Genomic DNA, 12,925 nt, shown 5'->3' with positions numbered 1-12,925 from the left:
ATACGTACATCATTTCAGCAAAATATTACATTTCCGTGAATGCATTATATCAAGCACAGTATGAATAGAATATCATTGTCATATAACAGTATTTTAACCGAAAACTATTATAAAAACGAGTAACATCTCTTGAACATCGGAAGGTTAGGTAAAGTCTTTTGTTTTCGTCATGTAATTTTATCCTATTTTACATTGAAATACATCACGTTTCAGCAAAACTACTATTTATTTCTGAGAATATATTCATTCGGGCGGGGTTTAGGTAAAATATACATGTGATGTAACATTTTTTTAACTGAAAATGATTCGAAAAATACGTACCCTCTAGCCCTGTTCAAGGAGAAGACTGGGAGGAGCTGTTTGGTGTTGAAGACGATGACAAGGAAAATGATTTTGATGGATTTTAATGAAAATTTTCAGAAATATGGTATCGTAGTATTTATTCAAGTGAATTAGGATAGAATATTATTGTAATACAACAGTAGTGACGATGTGGAGGAGGCGGAGGGATAGAGCGGGGAGGAGGTGACTGGCGGGAGCAGGGACGAGTTGAGATGCCAGCCAGTACATTACGGGTGTATTAATTGTTTTTATAGCTATTTTTGCATTTTAATATTAAATACGGTACATTACGTTTCAACAAAACTACCATTTATTTCTGAGAACATGGATATGTAATATTTTTGCTGAAATGATGTACGTATTACAGTGGAAAGTGGGATAAAATTGTGACGAAAGCAATGACTTTCTCTTTCTTTCGTTCAAAAGATGTTACCGTAATCGCTTTTCAAATGGTTTTCAGTTGTGGGATTATAAGGCTAATGATAGGATAGAATATTACTGTAATACAGTACGAGTACAACAGTTTTTTAACTGAAAAACATTCAAAAAGCGATTACGGTAAAATCTTTTGAACAACGAAAGAAAGCGAAAGTTATTGTTTTCGTCATGATTTTATCCCACTTTCCACTGTAATATGTACGTCATTCCAGCAAAAATATTACATTTCCATATTTATTTCCGAGAATATATTCATTCAGTCACAGTTAAGGGAAAATATACTTGTGATGTAATATTTTAATGAAAATACGGTATCGTAGTTTTCTTTTGTTTCAAATTTAATTAACAAAGATTGACGTTTCAAATGTAATGAACAAAAATTTATGTACAGTATCTATAAATACACTTTAATAAATGAATACTTTATGTTTTACATCGTCCTGTGCTACCATACCATGGATTTGGCTACTTTGGGGTTGCTATGATGACGCAAGAGATCTGCCCTGGCGACTGTACCGACACTCACAGCTGGTGGTGCGTTGGTGCATCGTTTCCATTGTTTACTGGTAGTTACTGGTAAATATTTTTCAACCTAACGAAACTATTACCCGTTTAGAGGTCAACCCCCAATTTTTTGCCAAATAATTTGGTCTTAAAAACTCGAACTACACACAGGTATATACGGTAAATAAAGACTTGGGGGGGCCAGGTTTTTTTTTGGGGGGGGGGGGGGCAGCAAAAATACGCGGATTTTTAACATTCACCGGTATCTCTGTTACGTAACCCCTGCGTATGTTAAGGGCCGACTGTATGTTCAAACAACTTCCACCTGCCCGGGAATCGAACCCGTGACATATTGCTTGCGAGGCAAGAGCGATACCGCTTCTACCACCGGCCCCCCAGTCTTGTTTTGAGCAAATACACTCTTGTGTTGGTGGAGCGTGATATCATACAAAAAAATGTCCCGGATTTACATTTTTCATCCCTTTTAGGAATCTTAATGTTTCAGTGTGATCTGCCTTATTTTCCCTTGTCTGAAGGGTTGTTATTCCTAAGGCTCTCAGATGGGCAAGGGGTGACCTAATTGAGGTGTATAAGTATCTCAGGGGCACTACTCAGTCGAGTGTCCTTATTTGGAGCTGGCGGACGCTCGCCCCACAAGGGGTCACAGTTCAAGATTGAAGAAGCTGCAAGTACAGAAAACTGTGAGGGCAAACTTTTTCAGAGTGAGAGTTGTGAACTCTTGGAACAATCTACCAGAAAGTGTTGTGACGGCACCGAGTGTGAGCTCTTTCAATACCAGACTTGACCAACACTGGAGTGGGTTCAGGTACATTCAGGAGCCGGTTGATGCCCTTATTTGCCAACAGTGCGTAACAGAGACGTGACCGATCGCCCAAGTGGCTAACTAGCCGATCAGTGGTGAATAGGATAAAAGTAAAAAGTAAAAGTTGTGTTGCACCTTCTTTTGGAATGTTAGATATTTCTGAAGGTTGGGTTTCCATGCCTGTATACAGTAATCCAGACAGGGATTTGGTGGACCTAAGGCTTGTACATTTGAAGGAGCATTTTCCAATCTTTGCGTTCAGAGGTATGTTTTATAATTCCCAAATCTCGATTTGGTTCTCTCACTGCTGCCCAACTTGTTGCACTGCCTTCAGTGAATGACCTTTCTCCTCATTGACTGTATCCAGGAAAGTGTTATTAACAGACTAGTTGTATCCTACGTGTATGGTCATGCATTTTGTAATGTTAAAAGCATTTGCCAGTCTCTAGATCATTTGAACAGCTCAAGCAAGTCTTTCTACATGTTGCACATCATCTTTTCTTGCTACCTTCCCAAATATCTTCATGTCATCCGTAAACTTGACAATGCAGCCCAATATATTTTCATCTATGTCATTTATGTAGATCACAAACAGGGTGGGTCCAGGGATAGATCCAAGTGGTACTCCACTGAGAACCTTTTTCCATTTAGAATGTACTCCATATATTACCACTCTTTGTTACCAGTCTTTGAGCCAGTTGTTAAGCCTCATCATAATCTTGTCTGGTTCTTAGAGGAGTGGTAGGTAGTAGGCAGCTATCAAACAGGGAAATTTCGCGTGGGAAGATATTGGAAGCATAATCAGCCATATGCTAGACCATTTAGCTTGTGATCTCTCTATGGGATTGCCCTTGTTTTCCTTCCAAGAAGCCTAGTAAATTCTCAGAGTGTGAGCAATGCTCACGGATATTACTGGAATTATCGTGAGAAGGGGGTGGGCGCCCTAAGCAAGCCCTAAGGATCAATTACTGTTGACTATTAACATAATTGCAATTACAAATATGTTGCAATGTTTCTAGTATAGTTGGAATAAATAATTATCATACGTAGTGATATCTCCGTTAGCCGGAATAATTGGTGCAGAGCACTTCCAGGAATGAGAGATTTACGGGTAACGAAATGACTCTCTCAAAGCCAGAAAAAATCCCTCATCCTCGGAATTTTCCGGGTAACGGATAAATGTTCTCAGAAGTTCCAGAAGTTGCCCATTACATCATCTCTCAAACCCAGAAAAAACTCACCCATCCCCGGAATTTTTCGGGTACCGGGAAATTTTTTTTAATTTTCTAGAAAATGTGCCCCTCGGAAAATCATTTCCAAAGCTGGAATTTTCAGGTGGAGAGCTGCTCAACATGAGAAGGGTATTTGACAAAGAAATTTCTTGATATAAACTCAGGCAAGTACTGCTATACAGTAGGCTCTCGCCAATAACGACTTCCACAATAAAGTTTTTGACAATAACGGTAAGTTACAATAGATACCTATTTTCGATAATAACGTCTGGATTCTCTTGAATAACGCAAATTTCGCGGGAAGCGTCTGAGCGCATCAATGATAGCGTTTGTTTGCCGCCATGTTGATGACGTAGTTGTCCACTCCGCCTCACTCTCACTCTCACACACGCTCAGTGGAATACAGCGCTGCGCCCACATGTGAGATTTTCGCCACTATAACCAGTGGTTGTTAGGGTCGGTGATCAATAATGGCTTCTGCATTTTTGCCTGTGGGGGCTAGGGGAGGTGGTGGAGGGAGTGATTTGCCACCTGAATGACAGGGAACTTTTAAAGTGAGGAACTTGAACTGTCCTGAGTCTACAGGGCGAAATATTAAGAGGAACTTAGAGGAGACCAAGAAGAGTATTGTGCTGGCTAAAAATATTTCGGTAGTGATGGAAATGCGAGGCGAGCTATGAATGATAAAGGCGATAGAAACAGGTTGTTAGTGATAACACAGCATTTTCTTGTGAAATGGTTAGCCTGTAGAATGAAAGACAGTGCAAGTGTTAGTGACCCTCAGATATGGAACAACCATCACACCAAGCACCTCAAAAACTCCCCCAAGCTAAGTGTTATATTACTCAAACTCTTTATTTTGATGATTGAATAACAATTCTTTTTATTTCAGCTAACAAAAGTGTTAGGAGGGCTTCAAGGGGAAAAAATGGGTGAAATTCTTGTGGCGGCGGCACCAATAAACCCTTTTTACATGTATTTTAATGTCACACAAATAACGTTTTCGCTAATAACGGTGTTTTTCAGGCACCTATTAAACGTTATTGGTGAGAGCCTACTGTATATTGATCTCATGAAAATTAGTACCCCCAGCTTATTTCACCTATTAATTATTTAATACTCTGATATTTCCTGGGAGGGTTAGGCTAGATTAGAATAGGTTGGCCTAGAGTGGTGAATCTTTGTGAAATAAGCTAGGGTGCTAATCTTCATGTGATCTCAGTATAGTACCATAACCTGTTTTGACTTTAGCAGTATAGTTTTAGTGATATACTGGTGTCGTTTTTTGTTTCCCAGAGCTGGACCAACTATGTGAACAACTGGAAAATACTCGTCATGGACAGGTCCTTATGAAACAACTGTCACACCAGAGCAACAGTTTTGAGTCTGGACGGTTGGTTATGAGTTACATTTTTTAAAGCATTACAGTAAGATATCTCAGTCGTTTTACCAGAACATTATAGAGAGCTTGCAGTACGTTTATAGTATACAGTGTGTGTGAAGATGGTTAGAGCCAAATTTGTGTTTATAAAATTAAGATAATTAAATACACAGGTTGGAGCCAACTGTAATGTGAATGGTGAAATTGATTTGTTATGTGGTGCTGAAAGATAGGAATCCCTGCTCAAAAGTAAGAGGGCAGCTGAATATTGAGAGTATTGGTGTGGTTTTGTTTAGAGGTAAGCTGAGATGGTTCAAGTATGTGGAGAGAATGAGATAAATGAATCTGGATGTGAAGAATGGGAGAGCCAAGTGTATATTGTAAGAAATGACCTCAGGATACGAACCTGACAGGAGAGGCTGCAATAGATCATACAGCATTGAGGGCTGCCATTAGGGCATCATGGCTGACCCACACAACTGTGGAAAATGATTGTAGAATATGATGATAAATTCTTTTTAAATCAGGTTCAAAACCTATTCACTGACTTACTGTATTTCCATTTCCGTTGGACAGAATTGGAGGTGTACGTAAATGTAACAGAGACAGCAGTTGTGGAAGTGACCAACAGCTGAGAGAGAGCAGTGGAGATGTCTTGTCTGTGACCTCAAATCAGCGTCAACAGTCTATTTCTTCATCTGGCGTTGGAAGTGTACACAAGAGGCAAAGAGGAGAATCAATATCCATGAAGGACCTAAAAGCAAGCAAGGATAATAATGTCAATGAAGGGAAAGCAGGAGAAATTCTGATTCAGGAGGAAGCAGTAGAGACTGGCAAGGTAATTAATATTTGCTTATATTTAATGGCTAACAGGTCCTGATAGAGGTATTCAGTATAAATATATACATAGAAAAATGGAAGAGTTGCCTGAGTTTTGATGTAGCTATGGATAGTTGTTGAGTTTGGGTTACACAAAAAACTTGCCTGGAGGTCTGCTCATGCCAACCATTATTGAAGGTGAAAGAGCCATTTTTTTTTCTAAAAACCAGTTCTTGTGATATACAGTAGTCCAGAATGCAACATCTAGCTTTATACTTAGGTATGTAAATGCCTAGCTTTAACTCGCCAAGCCAACATACAGGCAATTAAAACATCTAATGATTTCTTATATACGTAATATTAGGGGGACACGTCGCTATCTGGCATTTAATTGCAATTCTCAAAACCCCCTCCTGCACCCCCCATCACACGCATTGCCACCGTCATCTCTTGCCCTAGAGCGAGCAGTAAACAAATGTCAACTCTCGAGGGGTGGAGATTGGTGGGATGTCGACGTCGCATTCTGGACTCACAAAAACTGTTAAAAAATAAAAGGCTTTTTGTTCAATCCAGAATGCGACGTCTAGCTTTGATTACCCAAGCAGGAGGTGACATTGCATATAAGGCTCTGCTAGCTTAGGTCCAGATTATAATTATAAACTTTGGGGAATATTGTCCAATATTAATAACATTTACCGGAAGGTAAAATGTTAATTTACATATCCCAATTAGGATACTCACTTTATTCTGATGAGGAAGAAGAAGGTCCTGGTTGTGGAGATTATCTAGGTGGGGGAGGGGACCCCAGCACCATCACATGTGAAGCATCTTTCAGAGATAGATGAAGATAGCTGTTTTGAAAGGTTTTGAAGATTTCCAAAAGCCCACTTCTTTGATCTGACTGAGGCTCATATGCCGCAGAAAGACCACAGACCCTGCATATTTCCTGGTGTCATGTGCCAAATTTTTTTTGCCAGGGTCTGCTTGACTCACTAAGTGAGAAAAATATTTTGTCATTTGACTAGGAGACAATTTCTTACCATCTTGTGATGAGAATACACAGGGGCCTCGATTAGGGAATCTGGTTGACCATTCTTGAAGAATCTTAACTGGGTACAATATATGAGGAACCCTTGTCTCATTCATTAGCAGTTTTATCCTGATAGGTTGAGCTTGAAAATTCTCCCTTTCATTTTTTCTTAGAATCTCCGTAGGAAAAAGGGTGACATCTTCCTCAGAAAATACCAATAATGATGGATTATTGAAAATTGAAATCAGCTCACTGATTCTCATACCTGTTGCTATTGCTGCCTTCTGGAGCAATCTATCCCAGTTCAGATTTATATTGTAATAAGGCCCCTAAGAAATGTAGTAACTTTATCTAGAGACCAAGGTGGGATTCTCTTAGGCCTCTGAACGGAAAATTTAAAATTCTAACACCACTGTTTCCAACAATGTGATTGGAGTCGTTAACCTGATAAATTGTTGAAAAAGTTTCCAAGCTTTCTCATATTGCATAGAAGTTTGGGGTCTATGACCTGCTATCACTTGATTAACTACGTATATTGGAATTACCCAACAATCTATTTAAACATCCTTTCAGAAACTCCAAGCGTAAAGTGCCAAGAATATCTCGAAGTGAGGGTGCAGTACCTGGTCTAGACATCCTTGTTGTAATTGTAATGGATGCAGACACCATTCCAACATATCCACACACCACAGATATAGGATCCAATATGGTGCAATTAAGAGGGCCTTTCCCTGGAAGGATCTGAGTTTGTGAACCACTTTGGGCAACATTTTTACAGGTGGGAACAAATAGATTGAATTCCAACGGTTCCAATCTATGAGTAGAGCATTTCCTAAGAGAATTGATCATTCCAGAGATGCTTAAGTTGGCATCTTTTGATTAGACTCTTGAACTTCGATAGCTTTAGGGACCATTCTGTTTCCGTCGATACTGGCCTGAGGCGGGACAACACATCTGCCCAATTGTTTTGTACTCCCATTAGGTTTATGTGTTTGTCCCAAAGGGAGTTGCTCAACTTCCCTTGACGGAACTCTCCTTTTGAGGAATGGTATCCTCATCCTACCTCAAACACTTCCATACAAACGACCAAGTCTGTTTGAGGGGGAACCCAGGGAGATGAACCGATTTGATTGTCCAAATTTGTCCACCACGACAGATGATTCTTGACCTGAATAGGGAGAGAAGAAGCAATATTTTTGTTTCTGTGAAGCAACTTTGACCCCAGATGAGTTAGTTCCTTCTTCCTTAACGTGCCCAAAAGAACTACTGTGGTGGCAAAATTCAGCAGACCCAGCAGTTTTTCCCAATCATGCCAAGAAACCTCTTGCTTTAAACAAAAGGCTTGTACTTAGTTTATCACATCTGTTACCTTTGTTTCTGGTAGACTGACTTACTGCTTATTGGTGTCGCAATGGAGACCTAACTAATCCAATTTCTGACATGGTAGGAGATTTGATTTGACCTGGTTTATCTTTAATCCTAGGTTTTGAAATACTGCAGTACTAGTGTACGTTGGGTCGCCCTTTGACAGTCTTCGAAAGAGTTTCCCACTATCAGTTAATCGTCTAGATAAGCAAAAGTTCTTACACCCTCCTTTGCAAGGATCTCCCTGAGGATGTTCGCCAGTTTTGAAAACACTTTTGGCGCAATTATTAAGCTGAATGGCATTACTGTTAATTGATAACTTACATCCCCCACTGCGAACACTAGAAACTTTCTGTACCTGGGAGCAACAGGAACGTGATAATAGGCATCTTCGAGATCCACTTTTGAGATCCTCTTTTGAGATCCAAGCATTGGGTGGAAGTAGATGCTTCAGATGATCGTAGGTGAGCATCTTGAAACTTTTTTTTGGTAATAAACTTGTTCAGGACGGAAAGATCTAAAATTCACCTCAATTTGTAGCTGCCTTTCTTGGGGACTGGGAACTGGTGAGACATGAAACACTTCTCTTACTGCAACAGTTCTATCACACCTCTGTTGAAAAGTTGAATTACAAATTCTGTGAGTAAGGGGCTTGGTTTTTTACCCCTTTTTGGTAACACAAGGGGAGGGTACCTCAACCAAGTCGATGTGAGGTCCCCTTTGATTGTCTTGTAAGCCCATATGGAAGAAGTCCACCTGTTTTCCCAACCCCCTAGAAGACCCAGCTGTCTGGCTTCATTGGGGGGAGTGGTCGCTGATGTGGTGGAATAAGGTCTCCTTCCACTTCTGAACAAACGGCCACCCCTACTACGTCTTGGATTGTTTCCTCCTCTGAAGTTTCCTCTAGGTTGATAACTGAACCTACCAGCTGGTCCTGTTCCCATTACACCTTCCTCTTTTAAATTTCTGAAAGGTCTTAGGACTCCTGGGAATCGTAATATGAATAGCTTGCTCAACAGCTGATCTATACTTAACTAATACTTATTTCTCAAACAAAGCAGAAGAAAGAGGGAAATAGCATAGCAATAAATAAGTACTACCACTTTAAGCATTATTAGTGGCTTGCTTCCTTAGCTGGGTTTTTAGTTTTAGGGTTTTCAACAACATTTCCATAGATGAGTTGTACAGGGACTATAGAATACCTTGTATAGCAGCAGCAAAACATCTGTCTACTTCTGAACTGTCCTCATAGTCCAGTACAAACCAAGTCAATAGCTGAAACATCATGACTGCAGACCAAATGTCTGATGCCAACTTTCTAAATTTGAACTCTTCAAGCAACAGTGCGGAAGCAACTGAGTTTCAAATTTATTTCATAGCTTATGTCAGCATATTTTGGAGCCGACAAATACCTGGAAAGTTCATATAAGGAACTATTTTTGTCATTGCATTGGAACTTCAAAAAACTAAACTTGTGAGCATTCCTATCTGAGGGAATGAATGTTAAGTCTTTCAATATATTAGCCCAGACTTAATCTATTTCAGAGATCATTTTTGAACAAATATCAGGCCAAGAAATTGTAGTATCGCCTTCTAAAAACAATGAATGATGACCCACAGTTGCTTGGCCTTCCTGTCTCTTTGTGAGTGCTGATAGATCAGGAAGTTTAGAAACATTTTCATAAAATATCTTGAATAAGGAATCCACAGACTCGGATGTGGTTGAAAACAAAGAAGACTTAGATCTTACCAATGTTACCCAAGGCCTGTTTGGATCATCCTTACACCTAATGTTATCCATCAGGTGCGTGGCAGTCGACAGCAGCCTGTTTCCACTCATAGTAACCAACACTTTTGCCCCAGGTGGAAGTGGTTGCCAAAATGGGGACAGGATGAAGCCAGTCTCAACAGGTTCTCCCTGCTCTAGTGACTGAACACTATTAGTGTCAACTTCCTCATCCTGATTCAGGAATTCAGTAAAATCAGGCTGACTAGATAGAGGTTCTTGCAACCTTCCTACTGCCTCATTATCTTAAATATCCAACAATCTACTTTTCTTAGCAAAAGCAGGTTGGTCTAACTGGGGGTTAAGTCTCTTACTTATCACCCATAATTCTAAGCTTTCTGCCAACTTGGGATCTTTCCAGTGTTTTACATTTAGAATTTTACTCTTTAAGGCCTTATTCCATCTATTTTTAATTTGGATCTTTGATAATTCCTTATAATCTTCTGCAGCTTGATTAATTTAAAAAATATGATCATAACAAACTGCACACTCCAATGGTGAAAACAGGTTGTCTGAGACACAGCTGCTATGAATTATGCAAGCCAATTGAGGATCCAACTTGGTAATCCAAGTGGCTCTGCATCCTTGATAATTACATGTAGTATGGTCCCCTTGGGTCCTGGGTGAAACTACTACTACTGAATTCACATCTTTGTGTGTAGTGTATGAGCTGAGCTCTCCAGTCCTTGCAGCTCCTCACTCAACACTAGTTTCCCCAGGGACCGTTCCATGGTCTCCTCTCAGTCCAGACAACTGTCCTTCATCCTCCAGTTGCACATCACTTATCTAAACTAGGAGAAACACAATGAGTCACATTGTATCATCATAATAATACAAGGGAGATTACATTTTCTCCCAAACATAATCAATATGACTCGTAACTGTGATATTTCAGTAAGTTATTTTATTTAATATCTCTTATTGTTATATAAGTCACCAGAGTGACAATCATAAACAACTAACTCACTATATCATACACCTCTCCCTTCTCTTATCTCAATTAACCCTCAGCTCAATGAACTTTGCTTCTTAATCAAGCTAACTTCATTTTAGAGCATATTTTGAGGGATCACCAAGTTCTCTATTTGTTGGCAATCAGGGTGCACTGACATCATTGCTTCAACTAATCTTGTTTGAGTGATGATGCCTGAGCAGGGCCGGATTCAGGAGTGGGCAAAGTGGGCAGCTGCCCAGGGGCCTCCACAATCTGGGGGCCTCCACATAATACAATATTTTATTTATTTTTTTATTCATTTGGATTATTTTTATATTCAATCTTTAAAATTCATGGGAATTTGTACACTATCAATAAATATACAGTTAATTAAAAATTTCTCAATGTTCTAATTTCCTCAATATAACTGCATATGGCTTCAAAATTCTCCAAAGAAGTGTTCAAATTTCAAAATTTTCCCGGGAGGCTTACAGCGCCCCCCGGAACTCCCAGATGTTTAGGCTCGCTTCACTCGCCACCCCACCCTCCTGGGTAGTTATAATGAGGGGGGCCTCCACAAAGAGGCTGCCCATGGGCCTCCACAGGTCTAAATCCGGCACTGTGCCCGAGTGAGCATCAAGTCACCCGGAAGGGTTAGAGTGCTGAGCTGCTACCATAGTGCTCCATTAACTGACATTGTTTACCATTACTTTAGCAAGATGTATTGGGCTAAGAATTCTACCCTGAATAGTTCTCATTTAACCCATACTTAGGATACTAGGTTCATCCCACCATAACTCTAGATTGCTAGTAAGACCGGAAGTTGAGTTTCCTGAAGGATCACTAAGACTAGCAGCCTCGGTAAAGTTCGCCTGGATAATGTAAATCCGCTACTGAGGACATTATTAAAATTGAGCTACGAAGACTGAACTCTGGCCTGCATGCTGAGAGTAATCGGACAACCCAGAGCGGAAGCCCAAAAATTTTGTGAACGAACATGAGAAGAGGGAGAGGGATGGCCACATATATCATGGTACTCATTATTTGCACAAGTTATAATTGGGACAAAGATTTTTTTTTTATACAGTATGCATATACTGTATATATATATATATATATATATATATATATATATATATATATATATATATATATATATATATATATATATATATATATATATATATATATATATATATACATATATATATATATATACATATATATATATATACATACATACATACATACATACATACACAGTCAACCCACGCTTTACGCTGCCCCATATATATCATGGTACTCATTATTTGCAATGTTATAATTGGGACAAAGATTTTTTTTTATACAGTATGTATATATTGTATATATATATATATATATATATATATATATATATATATATATATATATATATATATATATATATATATATATATATATATATATATATATATATATATATATATATATATATATATATATATATATATATATATATATATATATATATATATATATATATATATATATATATATATATATATATATATATATATATATATATATATATATATATATATATATATATATATATATATATATATATATATATATATATATATATATATATATATATATATATATATATATATATATATATATATATATATATATATATATATATATAGCATATATATATATATATATAGCAGCAGCAGAGTTATATATATATATATATATATATATATATATATATATATATATATATATATATATATATATATATATATATATATATTATATATATATATATATATATATATATATATATATATATATATATATATATATATATATATATATATATATATATATATATATATATATATATACATACACAGCCGGTCCCACGCCTTTACACGGCCCCACATTCCAAGGCTTCCACGCCACGCCGTAAACCGTCAAACAGAATGTTACATCTCCGCCGGTGGCGGTACCCCTTTACGCTGAGAGCGGCTAGCGAGCCGCGCCATTTTGGATCCAAACTCCCGCCATCTGCCAAGCAGGTAAGCGGGGCGCTGGCACGATGCGCACAAGGTCGCCCAGTCATCAAACATTACCGAAGTTCTTTCACTCCGCCACTCCACCACAGCCGACCTTAAGTCAGCGATAGTGATAATTATAGTGAGGATATGGACTTATATGGATTTTAGGTTTGACAAAGAGGCCCCTGCAAGCCTCTCTGGTGCATAATGATACAAGTGATAC

The 12,925-nt window shown here is 38.3% G+C and overlaps 1 protein-coding gene across 10 annotated transcripts in view; it reads left to right on the top strand.

Annotated features, from left to right (window-relative positions):
• The window catches only part of LOC121875177 (ATP-binding cassette sub-family C member 3-like), a 309,143-nt gene that overhangs the window by 158,490 nt on the left and 137,728 nt on the right, over positions 1-12,925 (top strand). For all 10 annotated transcript variants that reach the window (XR_006090559.1, XM_042379616.1, XM_042379618.1 and 7 more), the window contains 2 exons: positions 4,636-4,732; positions 5,297-5,558. Coding sequence is in view for 9 of the 10 variants with exons in the window: in XM_042379616.1 (XP_042235550.1) it covers positions 4,636-4,732; positions 5,297-5,558 (359 nt within the window). In the remaining variant the exon portion in view is untranslated. The remainder of the gene's footprint in view (positions 1-4,635; positions 4,733-5,296; positions 5,559-12,925) is intronic.

This window comes from Homarus americanus, unplaced genomic scaffold (assembly GCF_018991925.1).
Source record: "Homarus americanus isolate GMGI-L3 unplaced genomic scaffold, GMGI_Hamer_2.0 scaffold36970, whole genome shotgun sequence".
Classification (NCBI taxonomy): Eukaryota; Metazoa; Arthropoda; class Malacostraca; order Decapoda; family Nephropidae; genus Homarus; species Homarus americanus.
The sequence above is the reverse complement of the archived record's forward strand: the minus strand, read 5'-3'. Positions and strand labels throughout refer to the sequence as shown.